The 20511-nt window shown below is 41.4% G+C and overlaps 1 protein-coding gene and 1 pseudogene across 1 annotated transcript in view; both read left to right on the top strand.

Annotated features, from left to right (window-relative positions):
• Positions 1 to 8785, top strand: part of TOP2A (DNA topoisomerase II alpha) — a 25866-nt gene extending 17081 nt beyond the window's left edge. The window contains exons 25-35 of the mRNA XM_007465199.1: positions 635 to 726; positions 830 to 994; positions 1115 to 1198; positions 2082 to 2264; positions 2887 to 2977; positions 6112 to 6264; positions 6502 to 6625; positions 6746 to 6789; positions 7203 to 7343; positions 7784 to 7983; positions 8657 to 8785. Coding sequence (XP_007465261.1) covers positions 635 to 726; positions 830 to 994; positions 1115 to 1198; positions 2082 to 2264; positions 2887 to 2977; positions 6112 to 6264; positions 6502 to 6625; positions 6746 to 6789; positions 7203 to 7343; positions 7784 to 7983; positions 8657 to 8785 — 1406 coding nt within the window. The remainder of the gene's footprint in view (positions 1 to 634; positions 727 to 829; positions 995 to 1114; positions 1199 to 2081; positions 2265 to 2886; positions 2978 to 6111; positions 6265 to 6501; positions 6626 to 6745; positions 6790 to 7202; positions 7344 to 7783; positions 7984 to 8656) is intronic.
• Positions 8786 to 12783: 3998 nt separating this feature from the next.
• LOC103072703 (60S ribosomal protein L27a pseudogene) lies at positions 12784 to 14499 on the top strand (annotated as a pseudogene).
• Positions 14500 to 20511: the final 6012 nt, after the last annotated feature.

Here is a 20511-nt window from a genome sequence, read left to right as displayed (position 1 = left end):
AAAAAAGAATCCTCCTGCCAATGTAGGGGACATGGTTTCAAGCCCTGGTCCAGGAAGATCCCACATGCCACAGAGCAACTAAGCCCATGTGCCACAACTACTGAGCCTGCGCTCTAGAGCTCGCAAGCCACAACTACTGAGCCTGCGTGCCACAACTACTGAAGCCTGCGTGCCTAGAGCCCATGCTCCGCAACAAGAGGTTCCACCGCAATGAGAAGCCCGCGCACCACAACGAAGAGTAACCCTGGCTTGCTGCAACTAGAGAAAGCCCGTGAGCAGCAGTGAAGACCCAACACAGCCAAAAATAAATAAATAAATTTTAAAAATAAATAAATAGAAGACCAGGGAATATAATTGAGGTCAATATTTATCAGAAATAAAGGTTTTGATTGTGTTCTGTTATTCAAGTTATGATTAAGTCACTACTTCATATATGATTGGACTGCCCCCTTGTGGTAATTTACATTTGTCAGTGGTTTAGGAGCAGACTTGACTATCCACCAGGATGTACAAATTTATGCAAGAAGACAGTTTAATCTCCAGTTTTAATCTTTTCACTTAATATGGTAAAACCTTATCCCTTTCCTAAAATATTGCTCAAAACTACTATCTCTGTTCACATTTGTTTAAACAGAAAACAAGCCTAAGAAAGAATTAATTAAAGTTCTGATTCAAAGAGGTTATGATTCGGATCCTGTGAAGGCTTGGAAAGAAGCCCAGCAAAAGGTAATTTCTTGGTTAGCATTTTCTGTATTATTAAAGACTATGTATAGTCTAATGTCTATGTTTCACATTTCCTATTAAAGCTACATTTTAATTTCTCCTTTAGGTTCCAGATGAAGAAGAAAATGAAGAGAGTGACAATGAAAAGGAAACTGAAAAGAGTGACTCTGTAACAGATTCTGGACCAACCTTCAACTACCTTCTTGATATGCCTCTTTGGTATCTAACCAAGGAAAAGAAGGATGAACTGTGCAAACTAAGAAATGAAAAAGTGAGTTGTTGATGGATAGTACATGTTGCTTGGTTGTATTCCAATGGTGAAAGTAAATTGTGTGCCTTGGGAAAATGCTGTTTATGCACATAAGTTAATTTTCTGACTATCTTATTGAAGGAGCAAGAGCTAGAAACATTAAAGAGAAAGAGTCCATCAGATTTGTGGAAAGAAGACTTGGCTGCTTTTATTGAAGAGCTGGAGGTATGTAGTTTATAATGCCTGTATTAGAATTTTTATTAATGAAATAATGTATTCTAGCAATATACCTCTTTGTCAAGAAATTTCACAACTGGCAATAGAAAGAATATAGGAGGCATGGAGATACATTCCAAGATAACACATAAAATAACAGATTGTTAGAAACGAGTTAGAATAAAGTAAATGTTGCCAAGAAACATACTACCTAAAAGTTTTTGGACAAAGAGGGGAAAGGGCAGGAGTTGATTTTTGACCTATTGGGACTGAGAAGATAAAGAGAATTCAAACACGGAAGAAAACCAGCCCAGTCCCTCAAGTAAACCTGAAAGGACAAAAACAGTTTCCTTCAGGGCTAGCTCTAATCAGTAGTTTCAGGAGATCCTCTGTTACCAAAAAAGCTAATGTGGTTTGTTCTCCAGTATTAACATAAGAAGAAGTATTTCATAAATTAAGATAAAAGGCCTAACATGTAGATTTATATTATTGTACTTCAGTTTGGATGTCCAGCTTGTAATCAGTTGATTGGATAAATGTACATTACTGGAATCACATCCTTTCTTATTTCTTAACTGAGTTTACAAAGTGTGCCTTAATGTTGGTGGTATACTTGATAGAACAGCTTATCACAAATTTATGTTAAGATGTAACAAATTGAAATCAGTTTAACCGTTACCTTTTATTCTGTCCCTATAAAGTGGCATTGATGCTGTAATGTCTTTGTTAGCTTATAAACTTGCTTTCTTTTTTTTTTTTCTTACATCTTTATTGGAGTATAATAGGTTTGCAATGGTGTGTTAGTTTCTGCTTTATAACAAAGTGAATCAGTTTATACATATGTTCCCATATCTCTTCCCTAAACTTGCTTTCTTATATCAACCTTTTGTAGGCTGTTGAAGCAAAGGAGAAACAAGATGAACAAATAGGACTTCCTGGGAAAGGTGGGAAAGCAAAGGGGAAAAAAACACAAAGGGCAGAAGTTTTGCCTTCTCCATGTGGAAAAAGAGTCATCCCCCAAGTGACCATAGAGATGAAAGCAGAGGCAGAAAAGAAAATTAAAAAAAAAATTAAGGTAATACTCTTGAAAGCATTATACATAAAACACTTTAAATATTTTTCCACTTAAAATTGAACTAATCATAAAACTTCTAATCCCGTACTCAGGAATTTATCAACTAATCATAACCTTCCTTTCTTATGAGCCTGATTTTTTTAATGTTTAAGTATCTTGAAAAAGTCATACCCATACCTTCTTTATTGGGAAAAAAACACAAAGGGCAGAAGTTTTGCCTTCTCCATGTGGAAAAAGAGTCATCCCCCAAGTGACCATAGAGATGAAAGCAGAGGCAGAAAAGAAAATTAAAAAAAAAATTAAGGTAATACTCTTGAAAGCATTATACATAAAACACTTTAAATATTTTTCCACTTAAAATTGAACTAATCATAAAACTTCTAATCCCGTACTCAGGAATTTATCAACTAATCATAACCTTCCTTTCTTATGAGCCTGATTTTTTTAATGTTTAAGTATCTTGAAAAAGTCATACCCATACCCTTCTTTATTCAGAGCTCTTAGCCAAAATACAAAGAAAAAAAAAAAATCACTCTTTGACCAGATATATATTTGTATTTTTGACCTTATTCCAAATAATAAATGGGCAGAACTTAACCATTTTTGTCTTGCTATCTTTTAGAATGAAAATACTGAAGGAAGCCCTCAAGAGGATGGGATGGAAATAGAAGGCCTAAAACAGAGATTAGAAAAGAAACAGAAAAGAGAACCAGGTATTAAAACATTTTAAGGAAAATCATATAGAGTTGAAAGTAAATTATGTTTGTTACCTAGTACATTCCATATAGACGTTCAAAAGTTCTTATTGAGGTGCATGAAGAAGGGCTATATCTGAAGTATACTTGAACTTCCCTAACATTGTCCTTGGGATTTGATTTATTTTAGAAGAGATCATTTTGTAATGAAATACTTTGTTGGGATCTAAAGAAAGTGTTCAGTTTATTAGATTTCACTTTCTAGCCAGTTATAACGTTTTAATATATGTAATATATTCATATGTAAAGCTTCTTGAGGACAGTCACCATATCTTAGTCATGTTGTTTTATCCCCAGAGTCCAACACCATGCCTGGGATATACTTAACACTCACTCAGTAAATTAAATAGAAGTAAAAATTCTGTTAACCATTTGATTATGCCTTTACTGAATATCTACTTTTTTCTAACTTCTTCATTGAGATATTCACATACCAAATTCACTTATTTAAAGTGTACCATTCAGTGGTTTTAGTATACTCAGTTTTAGAACAGTTTCTTGTCCTGGAAAGAAACACTGCACCCAATTACTGGTCACCCCCCATTTTCTCCCAACTCCCCCTCCCTCTAGGCAACCACCAATTTACTTTCTGTGTCTAGATTTGCCTGTTCTGGACATTTCATATGAATGGAATCATATAATATGTTCTTTTGTGGCTGGCTTCTTCACTTAGCATGTTTTCAAGGATCATTCATGTAGTAACATGTATCAATACTTCATTCTATTTTGTTGCCAAATAGTTTTTCATTGTATGAATATACCACATTATATTTATTTGTTCACCAGCTGCTAGATATTTGAATTGTTTCCACTTTGGGGCTTTTATATTTCTTTGGCGAAATGTCTGTTCAGATCCTTTGCCCATTTTTTAATTGGGTTATTTATCTTTTTATTGTTGAGTTAGTTGTAAGAGTTCTTTATATTCCAGATGCCAGACCTTTATCAGATATATGATTCTCAAATATTTTCTGCCAGCCTGTGGATTATCTTTTCATTTTCTTGATGGTGTCCTTTGAAGCACAAGTTTTTAATTTTGATGAAGTCTAATTTATCTTTTTTTTTCTTTTGTTGCTCATGCTTTTGGTGTCATATCTAATCTTTTGCCAAATTCAGGATCATTAAGATTTACCCCTAGGGTATTCCCTGGCAGTCTAGTGGTTAGGACTCCGTGCTTTCATTGCTATGGGCCCGGGTTCGATCCCTAGTTGGGGAACTAAGATCCCACAAGCTGTGCGGCATGGCGAAAAAGAAGAAAAGAAAAGATTTACCCCTTGTTTTCTTCTAAGAGTTTTTAGTTTTAGCTCTTACATTTAGGTAATTTTGAATTAAGTTGTATATGGCATAAGGAAGGGGTCCAACTTCATTCTTTTGCATGTGGATATCCAGTTGACCCAGCACCGTATATTGAAAAACCTTCTTCCCTGTTGAATTGTCTTCACCGTTGCCAAAAATCTATTGACAATAAATATTAAGGTTTATTTATGGATTCTTAACTCTGTTCCATTGATTGATATATATGTCTACTCTTGAGTATCTACTTTTGATAGATAACGTTCAGTTCTGTGGGGAATACAAAGATGAATAAAACAAATGGAAACATCTTAGTATTAAAAAGAAATAATAAAAGTATGTTGTGTGTGCTGTGTTGTGGAAAATTATATATTGGCCTTATAATACAGCACATATTTAACTTTAAACCTACCTAGCAATCAATTAGCATATAAAAGCAGTGAATCAGATAAGTATTTTGAACGTTCACGTTTCCCATCACTATCTCAAATGTTGTGAGGACACAAGAAGTGGAGAAGCATGGCACTTACCCTCAAGAGGTTTATCAGGGAAGAAAGGTAAAGCAGTACATACTAGCCATTGTAGGGATTTAGAGAAAGGTGAGATGAGTGTGGGTACATGTAGATTGCAGAGGCTTTGTGAAAGAGGTAAAACTTGGTGTAGAATCTTAAAGATTGGGTAAGATTTAGGTATTCTAGACTGGGAGAAGGCAAATGGACATATAATATGCATGGGACGATGAGAAGGCCCCTTAACAGAGTAGAAAATAGTTAAACCACATTATGTAGAGTTAGAAAACCAGGTTGTTGGAGGAGGGTGGATAAGATTAGATTCAACTAGGAGATATGAAATAGGTAGGTGTATGAAGAAAGAATATGAAGAAAGGACTAAGTCAGATCAATAAGGAGTCTGTCCTTATCTTTGGGCCTAGATGAGGGAAATAAATAGCAAAGGATTGGTATGAGAGACATTTGAGGAAAAGAATTAACAAGACTTAGTGACTTTAAACCTCCTTAACTCAGCCATTAAATGGTCCTCGAGGTTCGGGCCCAGCCATTCTGTTCCCTCCGAGCTGTTTCCCTCGCCTTGACTTCAGCAGTAACCGTCTGTTGATCTTGCATCTGTTCTTGTGCCTTTCCCATCTCCACACTACAGTCTGAGAGAACTCTTTAAAATGCAAATCTGGTCATATTGGTTCCCTGTTTAAAACAAAATCCTTAACAAGACCAGCCACTCTCTTGGGACTTCCCCAGTGGTCCAGTAGTTAGACTCTGCCTTCCAATGCAGGCGGTGGCACAGGTTCGATCCCTGGTCGGTCAGGGAACTAAGGTCCCACATGCCGCGGGGTACAGCCAAAGATTTTTTTTAAAAGACCAGCCACTCTCCTTCTGACTTCTGTTTTCCAGCCATAATGGATTTCTTTCAGTTTCCTAAGTGCACTATGTTTTCTCACAGGGCTTTGTACATGTTATTTCCTAAACTGGAATGTTTTGTCATCCAACTCCCTTCAACTAGTTAACTCAAGCATCTCTTTCTTGGAAAACCCTCTTATTTATATACATATGCATACATACTACATGCCCTATGTAAACATATATACCATGTGGGATTATTATTATATATGGGATTAGATGACCAAACTATAAGCTCCACAGAAAGGGGGACTATGTCCTTTCTGTTCACCATTCTATTCCCAGTACTAGCACAGAGTTCAAGAGATATTTGAAGGATGGATGGATGACAGATGGAGAAAAGTGAGTCAAAGAATATGTAAACATGGTTAATTCCTATCTCCCTTCCAGGTACCAAGATAAAGAAACAAACTACATTGCCATTTAAACCAGTCAAGAAAGCCAAAAAGAGAAACCCCTGGTCTGATTCGGAATCAGATATAGGCAGTAACGAAAGTAATTTTGATGTCCCTCCCCGAGAAAAAGAGCCACGGAGAGCAGCAAGTAAGGAAGAGTGAAGAACATGCTGCATATTCTGAAAGATTTGAATGGGCAAAATCTGTTTCAAGGCACATGATCCCAGAAATTGTTATATCTTAGAGCAGTAATTACATTTTTGAGAAACTAAAACATCTTTTAGAAGATTAAACTGAAGCTTATATCTTCAGGAAATGTTATATTAATCTGTGGATTAAATATTTCTCCTATTATCCTCTTTGATTCTTTGTATATTTTTAACAGCAAAAACCAAATTCACAATGGATTTGGATTCAGATGAAGATTTCTCAGATTTTGATGAAAACACTCAAGATGAAGATTGTGTCCCATCAGATGCGAGTCCACCTCGGACCACAGCTTCCCCAAAGTAAGTGTCCTCTCTAATAGGGATTTTATCATGATTGTTCTTAATAGCTGATGATATATTCTTTGTTGTTTGACACATTTAGAATTGGTCATCAGGATTTTTTTATTATTATTATTCTAGACATACTAAGAAAGAACTGAAGCCACAGAAAAGTGCCACATCAGGTATGTTAAGTAAAAATAGTGAGATGTCTGCTTTACTGGAGCACTCAGGTCCACCCGGCTTCTAACGCGGCCGACATTATCCAAGTCCTGTCTTTGAAAATAAATGCGGGTTCTTGTTAGCATTACATTGATATTGTTCATTAGGTTTAGTTTTGCACATAAATAGGTTCTACATTTAATATACTAAAAGTAATCATTTGCTTGCCAGGTACTATGCTAGGTGCTAGAGATACAAAAATATACTGTTTGCTCATGAAGAACTCAGTAATTAGAACAGAGTTATAAAAGTGTGTTTGAAATATTCCAGGAAAGTCACAGACTTTGTGTTTAAATAGAAATTCAGAGCAGGGACAAAAGCAGTAAACAGATTTTCACGTATTGCTTATATGTATTATTTTCCTTTCCATTTGAAGTAACGGACCTTAACGCTGATGATGCCAAGGATAATGTACCACCTCCTCCAAGCTCTCCTGCTGCTGATTTCCCAGCTGTAACTAAAACCATAAACCCTCTTCCTAAAAAGAATGTGACAGTGAAGAAGACGGCAGCAAAAAGTGAGCCTTAGTCTTTGAGATGGGTTAATATTGGGATTAACTACTGGCTGCCACAAGTCAGCTTCAATTTTTTATTCCCCAAATTTACTATAGATATTGAAATTAAGCCTTTACCAAATGAAAACAAATCTTTAGATCTTCATAATCAAAATTGCTAGTCAAAAGGTTTAAAAATAGCATATTTCTCAAAATGCCAGGTGTTAGCTCATTTCTGTGACAGGGACGGGAGTTAGAAACAGTTGCAAATGTTTAACATGAAGCATATACCTACAAAAAAAATCATATGCTTAAGAATACTTTGATTCTCTAATGCATTTCCTCTCTGTTAGGTTGTCTTTTCCTATGTTAAATATAAGCAGTCAACAGGTTGCTAAAGAAGGTTCACTGTGGGAACAATTCAGCTAAGAGTGTCCCTGACAAATTCCTGTGTTCACTTGCAGGTCAGTCTTCCACATCTACTACAGGGGCCAAAAAAAGGGCTGCACCAAAAGGAACCAAAAAGGATCCAGACTTGGATTCTGATATCTCTAAAAAGCCTAATCCCCCCAAAACCAAGAGTCACCGCAAAAGGAAGCCGTCCACTTCTGATGATTCCGACTCTAATTTTGAGAAAATGATTTCTAAAGCAGTCACAAGCAAGGTATTTATCCTAGTCAGTCCTTTTGCTGTAGGTATTTTGAAGCACATAACCAAGCTTTGCTCCTAATAATTTGGCACATTTTTAAGGAAATAAATTTAAACCCCAGTCCGTTAGCCTTTTACTCTATGTAGTTTAGTTGCAAAAAAGTTAAATATGCCACTAATTAGTCAATGAGAGAGTTGCCTTCGGTCTATTTCTTTCCTTCTTTCTATTTTTTTTTTAATTTATTTATTTATTTTTGGCTGCTTTGGGTCTTCATTGCTGCACGTGGGCTTTCTCTAGTTGCCGCGAGCAGGGTCTACTCTTCGTTATAGTACGCGGGCTTCTCACTGTGGTTCTCTTTTGGAGCACGGGCTCTAGGCACGCAGGCTTCAGTAGTTGTGGCACGCGGGCTCAGTAGTCGTGGTTTGCAGGCTCTAGAGCATAGGCTCAGTAGTTGTGGTGCACGGGCTTTGTTGCTCTGAGGCATGTGGGATCTTCCCGGACCAGGGCTCGAACCTGTGTCCCCCGCATTGGCAGGCGGATTCCCTGTGTCACCAGGGAAGTCCCAATTTCTTACTACTCATTAGAAGGTGGAAAACTCCTTGAGTTGTAGTCTGTTGATATATTTTTTGCATCGAAATTCTGCTGTCAGGTTGACATTGTACAAACTACTTGGGCTTTTCTCTTTTAGAAACCCAAGGAGGATAGCGATGACTTCCATCTGGACTTAGACTCAGCTGTGGCTTCTCGGGCAAAATCTGGACGGACAAAGAAACCTATAAAGTACCTCGAAGAATCAGATGAAGATGATCTGTTTTAAAATGTGAGGTGATTATTTTAAGTAATTGTCTTATTGAGCCCAAGACTGGTTTTAAATTTATGTGAATCTCAGTTTCCTCCCCTCTGAATTTAGTTTGGGGAAGGTAGTTTTCATTCAGAACCATCGAAGTGAAGTAGAGCCCCAGTGTCCCTTATCTTTATATAATACCGTCTAAGTAGTGACCATCTCGTGGGATTGTTTTTTTCTCTGCTTTGTATATGTATTGAGTGTTTTCTTTTGCCTTTTAAATCTGATTTTAGGTTCTTCTGGGCTCTAGAGGCAGTTGCGTGGTCATACTTCAGCATAATGTAGTTTGACCACTCATTAAGCTAAAATTGGAGCACTTTGACATAAAAGTTTCTACTCTGCCTACTTTCTGTAAATATGAGATACAGCATGATGAATTTCTCTGTTTTATCTTAGTTTCATAGATAATTTTCCATCAGATAGAACTTTATGTAGTTCCAGTACCAAATACTTCTCGCTCAGCCTTTTATGTGCTAAATTTTTAAGCAGTGAAAAATTGTTCATATTCTTCATATCTTTTTGAATAAGCTGAAGAAAAACACCATGGCTGTGTCTGTATAACCTCAGCACAGTCAATTGGTTGAAGAAAATTAGACCCTAAGTTGAGATTATCTCAACTCTTGACTTGTCCCCTCTGGCTGCCTGTGAGTCTCAACCTCCCAAGGAACAAATTTCTAGGAGGCACTAGATTGCAGAAGAGTCGGGGACAGCATTCTCTCAAAGATCTTATATATTATATTGATGCCATACTCAGCAGTGAGCTGTTACATCCAGTTTGAGGAAATCTCCATAATTTTCAACTTGTAAACTTTTTAAGACCTTCCTGCATTCGTTATATGTGTGTGAGTTGAGTGGTGTTATCAATGTTTTTCATAAATATTTACTATGTTTTTCTATTTAGCTTAATTCCAACAATTTTGTGCTTTAATAAAATGTTGTAGACATTGCAACCCGTGATTGTTGCCCATTTTCCCCCCTGCACTACACTCTTTTCCTTAGTCTAAAATATATCCTTCTTCACTATTCACTGTAAAATAGTTTTGAGAACTATTCTGATCATTTTCTGATGTGCCTGCTCCTGGCCATAGTGATAGTTCTGAGAGAGAGGCACCATGACCTAACGGGGGCCAACCAGGTTTATTCCTGAGATTTTTTAACGTGGGTGCTAAATTCATCTCTTCCCACACTCAAAAGGCATTGGCCCTACATCAATAAATAACTTTAAATATAAACTTATTTTTTTTTAGTGATTCCCTACTTTAACAATATTTTGATAAACTAGTCAACTGCTTGATGATATCAATAAGTTATATTGGGGCAACTGGCTAATCATTTAGGGGAAAAAAATTTAGAAAAATCTAACCCCTTCCTCCCATCTTACCAGAAAGTTAAGTTCAAATAGACTTTTTTTTTTTTTTTTTTGGTGACACCATGTGGCATGTGGGATCTTATTTCCCCAACCAGAGATAGAACCAGTGCCCCCTGCATTGGGAGCATTGGAGTCTTAACCACTCTGCCAGGGAAGTCCCTCAAATAGACTGAATATCAAAAACACAACTCAAGAAGTACGAGAAGAAAAGTAGTCGAGTTACAGAGGGACATCCTGAACATATCCCCAGGGGTGGTGTTGACAAAGATATGGAAAGTGAGCCCTTTCACTAGAACCTGGATGAAAACGTCAAACTCTTTGTCCCAGCAATTCTCACTTTAAGAAATTTAGTTCAGGAGAATTGGACATGTGCAAAAAGCTATGTAAATATACACAAATGCAAGTTCAAGTAACAAAAGATATCAGTATCCTGGTTACAACATAATTTTACAAAATGCTACCATTGGGGGAAAGTAGGCAAAGTGTACAAGGGATCTCTGTATTATTTCTCACAACTACATGTAAATCTGTAATTATTGCAAAAAAAAAGCCACATACAAATATGCCTATTAAAGTTTCTGTAATAGGGCTTCCGTGGTGGCACAGTGGTTGAGAGTCCACCTGCCGATGCAGGGGACGTGGGTTCGTGCCCCGGTCCGGGAGGATCCCCCATGCCGCAGAGCGGCTGGGCCCGTGAGCCATGGCCACTGAGCCTGCACGTCTGTAGCCTGTGCTCCGCAACGGGAGAGGCAACAACAGTGAGAGGCTCGCGTACCACAAAAAAAGAAAAAAAGTTTCTGTAATAATAAAATTGAAAGTAAACTAAATGTCCAACAAGAGACATCTGGCAAAACAATTAGTTTAAACAAATTATGGTACAATGAGGAATACCAGGTGCTCATTAAGAATGATCATGCATATTATTTATTGACATAAAAAGGTATTTAGGACATTGCTGAGTGAAGAAAGCAGGTTACAAGTCAAAGGTGAAATCCCTGTCTGGTATGTATGCATTTGTTTACAAAATAAATGGTGGGACAAAAGCATATAAACCTTCTTTGGAAAGGAAAAAATCAGAAATGTTTCCCTCTCGAAACTAGAAGTTCTTTCCTGATCAGTAATGCACTTGCTAACTGAAACAAGTGAATTCAGTCCTTGACTCCTCATTCCTTAAGCCACTGACATTCTAGGAGATAAAAATTTTAGTGCTAATAAACTTCGTGGTTATACACATTTAAACCCTTTATAGAATGTAGTTATTCCTTACACATATGCAACATTGCTTAGATAAATACATATTACATCAACTATAAATTAGAAAAGAATGGCTACTGAGAAAATAAGGGATTCAAAAATTAGTTGATAGTGATACAATAAGTTTTCTAAGCCTTTTTGTTTAGGATACATTGCATCCCTCTCTTCCTCCTGCAGTGGAATTTTTTTTAATGATTTCTGGCCATTTTTCCTGAAACCCAAACACATAGCAAATCTGCGTTTTGTTTTTGTTTGTTTTTGGCTGTGCCTCGCGGCTTACGGGATCTTAGTTCTCCGACCAGGGATTGAACCCAGGCCCTCGGCAGCGAGAGCGCAGAGTCCTAACCACTGGACCACCAGGGAATTCCCACATAGAAAATTTTTTAATTAACTTTTTTTCCTACAGTAATGGATGTTCGTTCTTGCCTGCCTCAGTAATAACACTTTTGGAAAATTATTGTCTGAAAACTGAAACGTTTGTGTCCAAAAGAGTTCATTGAAGCATTATTTACACTGGTGAAAAACCGGGAACAGCATAAATGTCCCACAATAGAAGAACTAATTAAGCTGGCACATCCTTACTTACCATGTATTATAGAGTCAGTTAAAAGTCATGTTTTCCCAAAATATTTGGTAGCACAGGAAAGTTCTCATTCTGTTAGGAAGAGGGGGGAAAAAGATACCAAACTCTTATATAATTTGTCAAAACTCAATTATAAAATGGTGCATTTTACTGTGTGTAATTAGATCACAATAAAGTAGGGAGGAAAAGCTATCTTTCAGACAGTATGAGGCTCAAATATAAACCAGTGCTTCTCAAACCTGTGTTTCAAATCCCTTAGGGATCTTGTTAAACCGCAGATTCTGATTCAGTAGGTCTGGGGTGGAGCCTGAAATTGTATTACTAACAAGTTCCCAAGTGATGTCAATACTACTGGTTGGAGACCCTGCTTGGAACAGCAGAGGTGTAAACTCTGGACCAGTGCTTTGCGTGTGGCCCCTGGACTGACTGTGGCAGCAAGACTGGAGAGGCGGTTAGAAATTCTTATTATCGGGCCCACCCCAGAACTACTGACTTAAAAGCACTTGTATTAACAAGCACTCCAGCTAATCCTGATGCACACTAAAGTTCGAGAATGCAATATGCATTGAAAGGCCTTATTGCAAGTTGCAGCAGAATGTCAGTTGCTTTTCTCTGGATAATGAGAGTTGGGTGATTTTTGTTTTCTTCTTTGTCTCTTCCTATAGCTTACAAAAATAGTGATGTTACATGTTTTCTTTCAAAATGAAAATAACTTTTAATTTTTTTTCCTGGTTATAAAAGTAATATATGGGTTCCAGTTCTAACATGATGCTGAACTGGTACCACTCCAGGAGTTGCCCTCAGGTGTTTTTCACTCATGGGCTGCATCCTTGCAAATCTGAGCAGGCTGTCTGCAGGCTGTATTGAAAAACTCTGTGATGGTTAATTGTATGTGTCAACTTGACTGGGTTAAGGCATGCCCAGATAGCTGGTAAAATATTACTTCTGAGTGTGTCTGTGAGGGTGTCTCTGGCAAAGATTAGCATGTAACTCAGTAGACTGAGTTAAGATGATTCCCACCAATGCGGGTGGGATCATCCAATCCATTGAGGACCTGAATAGAACAAAAAGGTGGAGGGAGGGTGAATTCGCTCTAAGCTGAGGCGTCTATCTTCTGCCCTTGGACATCAGTGCTCCTGGGTCTCAGGCCTTCAGACTCAAACTGAATTACACCCCCAGCTTTCCCAATTCTCCAGTTTGCAGATGGCAGATCATGGGACTTCCCAGCCTCCATAACTGTGAGCTAATTCCTATAACAAATTATATATATATATATATATATATATATATACCTCCTGTTGGTTCTGTTTTTCTCCAAAGTCCATTTTGGTACCTAAAGAACCCAGGATGACCTAGGATAGTGGATGCGGCAGCCTTGGTTCTGAATGCTGCAGAGAAGATCACATGGACCTGTAAAGAAATCCAGATCAAAACTATGAAGGACTTCCCTGGTGGCACAGTGGTTAAGAATCCACCTGTCAATGCAGGGGACACAGGTTCAGTTCCTGGTCCGGGAAGATCCCACATGCTGCGGAGCAACTAAGCCTGTGCACCACAACTACTGAGCCTGCGCTCTAGAGCCCATGAGCCACAACTACTGAAGCCCACTCTCCCAGAGCCCATGCTCCACAACAAGAGAAGCCACCACAATAAGAAGCCCACACACCGCAATGAAGAGTAGACCCGCTCGCTGCAACTAGAGAAAGCCCGCGCACAGCAACGAAGACCCAACACAGCCAAAAATAAATAAATAAAATTTATTTTTAAGAAAACAAACAAAAGGGCTTCCCTGGTGGTGCAGTGGTGAGAGTCCGCCTGCCGATGCAGGGGACGCGGGTTCGTGCCCTGGTCTGGGAAGATCCCACATGGCACGGAGCGGCTGAGCCCGTGAGCCATGGCTGCTGGGCCTGCACGTCTGGAGCCTGTGCTCCGCAACGGGAGAGGCCACAACAGTGAGAGGCCTGCGTACCGCAAAAAAAAAAACTACAATGAGGTATCACACCGGTCATAATGGCCATCATCAAAAAGTCTACAGCCATCCAGACTGAGGGAGACCTGAAAACTTAGGGCCACATGAGATACAGCCACAGCTGCAACAGCAAACACCGGAAGCACCCGGGAGAACGCGGTAATGCTGGTGGCATGCATCACCACAGAATCAACTTCCACAAATATCACCCAGGATACTTTGGGAAAATTGTTATCTGGCATTAACCACTTAAATAGGAACCAGAGCTTCTGCCCAGCTCTCAACCATGATAAGTTGTGGAACTTTGGTCGGTGAGCAGACACAGGTAAATGTTGTCAAGAACAAGACGAGCCGCTCCTGTCATTGATGTGGTTGTGATCAGGCTACTATCAATACAAAGTTCTGAGGAAGGGAAAGCTCCCAAAGCAGCCTGCATCGTGAAGGTCAAATTCTTCAGCAGAAGAGTTGAGAAGATTAAGGGTGTGGGTGGGGCGTGTGTCCTAGTAGCTTGAAGCCACCTGGCAGAAGATTCATTAAACGTTAACAACTGCTTAAAAAAAAAAGTCTACAAATAATAAATGCTGGAGAGAGCGTGGAGAAAAGGGAGCCCTCCTACACTGTTGGTGGGAACATAAATTGGTGCAGCCACTACGGAGAACATTATGGAGGTTCCTTAAAAAACTAAAACTAGAACTACCATATGATCCAGCAATCCCACTCCCGGGCATATACCCTGAGAAAACCATAATTCAAAAATATACATGCACCCCAATGTTCATAGCAGTGCTATTTACAATAGCCAGGTCATGGAAGCAACCTAAATGTCCATTAACAGAAGAATGGATAAAGAAGATGTGGCACATATATACAATGGAATATTACTCAGCAATAAAAAAGAACAAAATGCCATTTGCAGCAATGTGGATGGACCTAGAGATTGTCATACTGAGTAAAGTCAGACACAGAAAGATAAATATCATATGATATCACTTATATGTGGAATCTAAAAAAAGGGAACAAATGAACTTATTTACAAAACAGAAGTAGAGTCTCAGATGTAGAAAACAAACATGGTTACCAGGGGATAAGGAGGAGGTGGGGGAGGGATAAACTGGGAGATTGGGACTGACATATACACACTACTATATAAAATAGATAACTAATAAGGACCTGCTGTGCAGCACAGGGAACTCTACTCAATGCTCTGTAATGACCTACATAGGAAAAGAACCTTAAAAAATAAAAGTCTACAAATAATAAATGCTGGAGAGGGTGTGGAGAAAAGGAAATCCTCCTGCACTGTTGGTGGGAATGTAAATTGGTGCAGCCACTATGGAAAACAGTATGGAGGTATCTTAAAAAACTAAAAATGGAGTTACCATATGATCCAGCAATCCCACTCCTGGGCATATATCCAGAAAAGATCCAAGCACCACAATGTTCATTGCAGGACTATTTACAGTAGCCAAGACATGGAAACAACCTAAGTGTCCTCCGACAGATGAATGGATAAAGAAGATGTGGTGTATATACACAATGGAATACTACTTAGCCATAAAAAGCAGTGAAATAATGCCATTTGCAGCAACATGGATGGACCTAGAGATTATCATACTAAGTGAAGTCAGATGGAGAAAGACAAATATATGATATCACTTATACGTATAATCTAAAAAATAGTACAAATGAACTTATTTACAAAACAGAAACAGACTCACAGACATAGAAAACAAAGGGGAGGGGTTACCAAAGGGGAGCGGGGAGGGATAAATTAGGAGTATAGGATTAACAGATACACACTACCATATATAAACTAGATAAACAACAAGGATTTACTGTAAGCACAAGGAACTATATTCAATATCTTGTAATAACCCATAATGGAAGAGAATTTTTAGAAAGATATATATATATATATATATATATGAATCACTTTGCTGTACACCGGAAACTTACACAATATTGTAAATCAACTATACATCAATTAAAACTTTTTTAAAATAAAAGCAAAAAAAAAAAAGATCACATGAAGATCCTCCTTTCTTTACTTAGGAATCATTCACTTGATCCTCTTTCATTAGAAAGACTGACTTTTCCAGTCTGGCCCTAAAGATAGTAATAGAACACAGTCATGTGCATCACAACAAGAAGAGATCAATCTTGAATATGCTGTGTCTGCTGGAACAGTTAAAACTAACAAAGAGCAGCTCCTCACTGGCCTATTATATGCCACTGAAGGCACTGAACTCCCTTGCAATAAGTTGATTCTTGCAGTGTGTTTTTCTTATTCCCGGCCATGTTTATGAATGAACTAGTGATAGTAGACACACTCACCTAGGGAACAGTGGTGTCACTACACTGCCTTATACTTAAGAGTAACGTGTGCACACATGGTCACGCGGCAATAAATGACAGCACTGTAGAACAGTTTTATGAAACAACATACTTCCTACAAGTAGAATATATGTTGCAACAATGTCAAGAATATTTAATTTAAAAATAATAAATGAGGAGAATTGTTGAGTTTTGCCGACCCCTTCAGTTGTAAGGAATTAAAATGCTAAAAATTGGTGGGCACAAGTTCGCTTCGGGTACCACCAGAAAGCCTCCATACAACCTCCACCTGACCTACTGATAGGCACTCTCATTAGTGACAATTTACCTGTGGAAAATGAGGAGACAGTTTGCCAAGCCGCTGAGCTGTGGCTAGAGTTGAACACAGAATCACCTTCACGATATTTCTCAACCACATCAAAGTGGATGCTCTTGGAATGACTAAAGAGGAGATGATGATTTCCATTAAAGCATCTTCTGAAGAGTCTCATAGTCTTTACTTTTCTGTCTTTACAACCCCCAGATATAAAAAGTTCACAAGCTCTGCAGCCCGCCAGCTGATCTGTGTAAGGCTGGGCAGATATAACTCCTGATAATGACATCTCGAGAGCAGGCAGTCAAGTTGCTCTGAAAAACAAAAAGGAATCAGTAAAAACAAGCCAACTCCAAGCTGCCTTCAGATCTGCAATTACTTTTACTGGTCCAATGCACAGCAAGATTTCCAAAGACCCTTGGCCATTTAAGTGATCAAAGCCCTGGAAGAGACCAGCGTGTCCAACGGACCAGCAGCGTCCTCATCTTCTTGGGGCAGAGGAGCTCTGCACCTTCCACAATCCTCTCACCCCGTTTCGTTCATTCTGTTGCCCCATACACATTTACCGATCTACTAAGTGCCAGGAACTGTTCTAGGTGTCGGGGGCAAGACAGTGTATAAAGCACCAAAAATCCCTGCCCTCATGGAGCTTACACGCTAACGGAGGAGACGGATGCTACACAGGATAAATAAGAAAAATATAAAGTATGTTATGAAGTGGTCAGTGCAAAAGAAATAAAGCTGAGAAGGGATAGGAGGTCAGGGGTTAAATTCCAGTTAGGGCAGCAAGGAAAGGCCTCACTAAAAGGCAGCATTTATGTAAAGACTTTTTAATGTTAGAGGGACACAGGGGAGAGAAAATACAGCCATGTGTTGATGATGTCACGAGTATTCATCTACCAGGTGCCAACATGCGTGTGCCTGCCTGTGTGTGTTCATGTGTGATGGACATGCTTGGGAAGTGGCTCCACAGCCTGATGGGTCAGGGTGAGGTGTCTGGGACAGAGACTGAATGTGGACCAGGGCAGGACAGGCTCTGAGCCCAGCCCCAGACCTCACATTTGGCCAAGAACAGGGCCACGTGCCGCCAGCTCTGGGCAACAGCAGCGACACCTCCTCCCAGGCTGGACGGCGCCATCTGGGAAGAAGGGTGGGCCCCGGGGATTGTAGTCTCCTGTGTCTGGCCCTGCGGTATCAGGGACTGGGGACAGCACACGGTGACCATGGGCTCCATGTCCCCCACCCCCCAGCCCAGCCCACCACCTCTGCCACTTTCCACTCTCCACGGGCAGATGGGTCTGGTCTGATGAGGATTTTTCCAGGCTGGGCTGGTGGCCTGACCCGGCAGTGGCCATGCGTCCAGGGCAGGGATCATTCCAGGGGAGATGAGGTATGTCCCCCGGCCCCCACGGCCGGGGGGCAGGGGGCAGGGAGCAGCTTTAGCCAGAAGCAGGTGGAGGCTGGGAATGGGGAGGTCAGCAGTGCCCTCACGCCACATCCTGTTTTTGGAATGGGCCCCAGCATGTGCTTTCCTTTGGACTTGGTCCAGGCCAGTGTCTCCCCACCCAGGCCCAGTCCCAAGGGAACCCCAGCACTCCCAAGCATTAACCTAGGGTTTTTCCAGGCTGGGCCAGGCCCCTGAGCCAGCGTGGGTGAAGGATACCTTTCCCACCCCTTCTTGAAATCGTGCCAGGGGTCCCCATCGGCCCCCATAGCTGGAGAGGAGAGAAAGTGTCACCGAAGAGGGGTCCTGGCACGGCCCCCACCAGCCCCACACAAAGCCCTGGGGACTGTTAGGCCCTGGGACACCACCTGGGAAGCCCAGCCAGGCTGGAAAGGGGACAGTTCCACGATATGCTTAAGAACACGGGCTCCGAACCAGTGAGGCTGGGCGTGCGGCCAGGAGCTGCTCTTTCTTGCCGCGTGAGTGTACCAAGTGGCTTAGCGCTCTGAGTCTCAGCTGCCCTGCTGCCGGCTCACCAGGAGGGCTTAAGCGAGCTAACTCGTGCGATAAGTGGGGCGCAGGGCCTGGCCCGGAGCAGTTGCACAGGTGGACGAGTGGAATGGTGTGGGTTGGGCAGACTCCTGAAAAGGCAGAGGGAACAAACAAGTGCTCAACCTGGGAGTGTCCCCTCCCTGGCCGCTCAGGTCACCATTGGGCATCCTAACTCTCCTCTATGGGACAGCTTCTCCTGCCACCTAGAGCAGTAGGTGACTCAGTTCAGAGCCTTATGGGGGAAAAGAAGCCTTGCTTTCTATTTATTTTTTGCATTATGAAATGACACGCTCATTACAGTAAATCTGGAAAGTACAGAAAAGCAGGAAGGAAGCAAAAGCTTTTATTTAAGTCCCAAAGCCAGATACTCTTGAAAATTCAAGGTTTTTCCAAAAGGGAATTTCTTCCGGGCTCAGGCTTTTTTGTTCTCTGTAACATGGCTGGGGCCTTAGCATTAAGACGCAGAGCCGGAAGGGAACTTGGAGGTCAGCCGGCCCAGGCTCCCCAGCTGACAATCCAGAAGACTCCGGCCCAGAAGAGCTGAGCGACTGGTCCAAGGTTAGCAGTGGCAGAGCTAGAAGGAGAGTTACCAGGTGTCTGCTGCCTCTTAAAATACCAGTGTCTCCGGGCTTCCCTGGTGGCGCAGTGGTTGAGAATCTGCCTGCCAATGCAGGGCACACGGGTTCGGGCCCTGGTCTGGGAGGATCCCACATGCCGCGGAGCAACTAGGCCCGTGAGCCACAACTACTGAGCCTGCGCGTCTGGAGCCTGTGCTCTGCAACAAGAGAGGCCGCAATAGTGACAGGCCCGCGCACCGCGATGAAGAGTGGCCCCCGCTTGCCACAACTAGAGAAAGCCCTCGCACAGAAACGAAGACCCAAGACAGCCATAAATTAATTAATTAATTATTAATTTAAAAAAAAATACCAGTGCCTCCAACACCGGAGCAAACCTCGCTCCAGCCCTGAAGACAGGGCAGTCACTTGATAGTGGACCTAGACCTTCCAGTTTGGGGGAATTTATTGGTGATTGGCAATAGAGGGAGCTCTGGGGCTTCCCTGGTGGCACAGTGGTTAAGAATCCGCCTGCCAACACAGGGGACACAGGTTCGAGCCCTGGTCCAGGAAGATCCCACATGCCGCAGAACAACTAAACCCATGCGCCACAACTACTGAGCCTGTGCTCTACAGCCCGTGAGCCACAACTACTGAAGCCCGCGAGCCACAACTACTGAAGCCCGCGCGCCTAGAGCCCATGCTTGGCAACAAGAGAAGCCACCACAATGAGAAGCCTGCACACCGCAACCAAGAGTAGCCCCAGCTCGCCACAACTAAAGAAAGCCCACGCGCAGCAACGAAGACCCAACGCAGCCAAAAATAAATAAATTTATTTTAAAAGAGAGAGAGAGGCAGCTCTGGTTAACCCCTTCCCTCATTTCCAGTTGGGGACACAGCCGTGGGGTGGGGGCGGGTGAGTGGATGGAAAGGGAGGTTGGCAGAGCCCAGCAAGGGGTGTGGCCCTGGGTCTGTTCTCAGGGGTGGAGCCAGCCAACAGGGTCACCCTGTCCCTTTAAGAGAAGGGGAGAGCTAGCCCCTCTCAGCCATCCTGTCTTGTCATCCATCCCGGCAAAATCCGAAAGGGAAAATCAAAGAGGGACCAGGAGGAACAGGGGGATCAGGAGGAATACAAGGTCCCAGCCATCTCCCAAGGTTCTTTGCTCGGCTTTAACATCCCAGCGTCAGCTACAGGGTTACGTACGGGTGAGAGTCTGGGGGCATCAGGGGCCTGTGGGACCTGTGAGGGGTGGGGGGAGTTGGGGGGGTTCTCGGGAGATATGGGAGGCTGGAAACAGAGGGACACCAGGGAGGAGATGGGAGAAGG

Source organism: Lipotes vexillifer, unplaced genomic scaffold (assembly GCF_000442215.2).
Source record: "Lipotes vexillifer unplaced genomic scaffold, Lipotes_vexillifer_v1.1 scaffold591, whole genome shotgun sequence".
Lineage (NCBI taxonomy): Eukaryota > Metazoa > Chordata > Mammalia > Artiodactyla > Lipotidae > Lipotes > Lipotes vexillifer.
The sequence above is the reverse complement of the archived record's forward strand: the minus strand, read 5'-3'. Positions and strand labels throughout refer to the sequence as shown.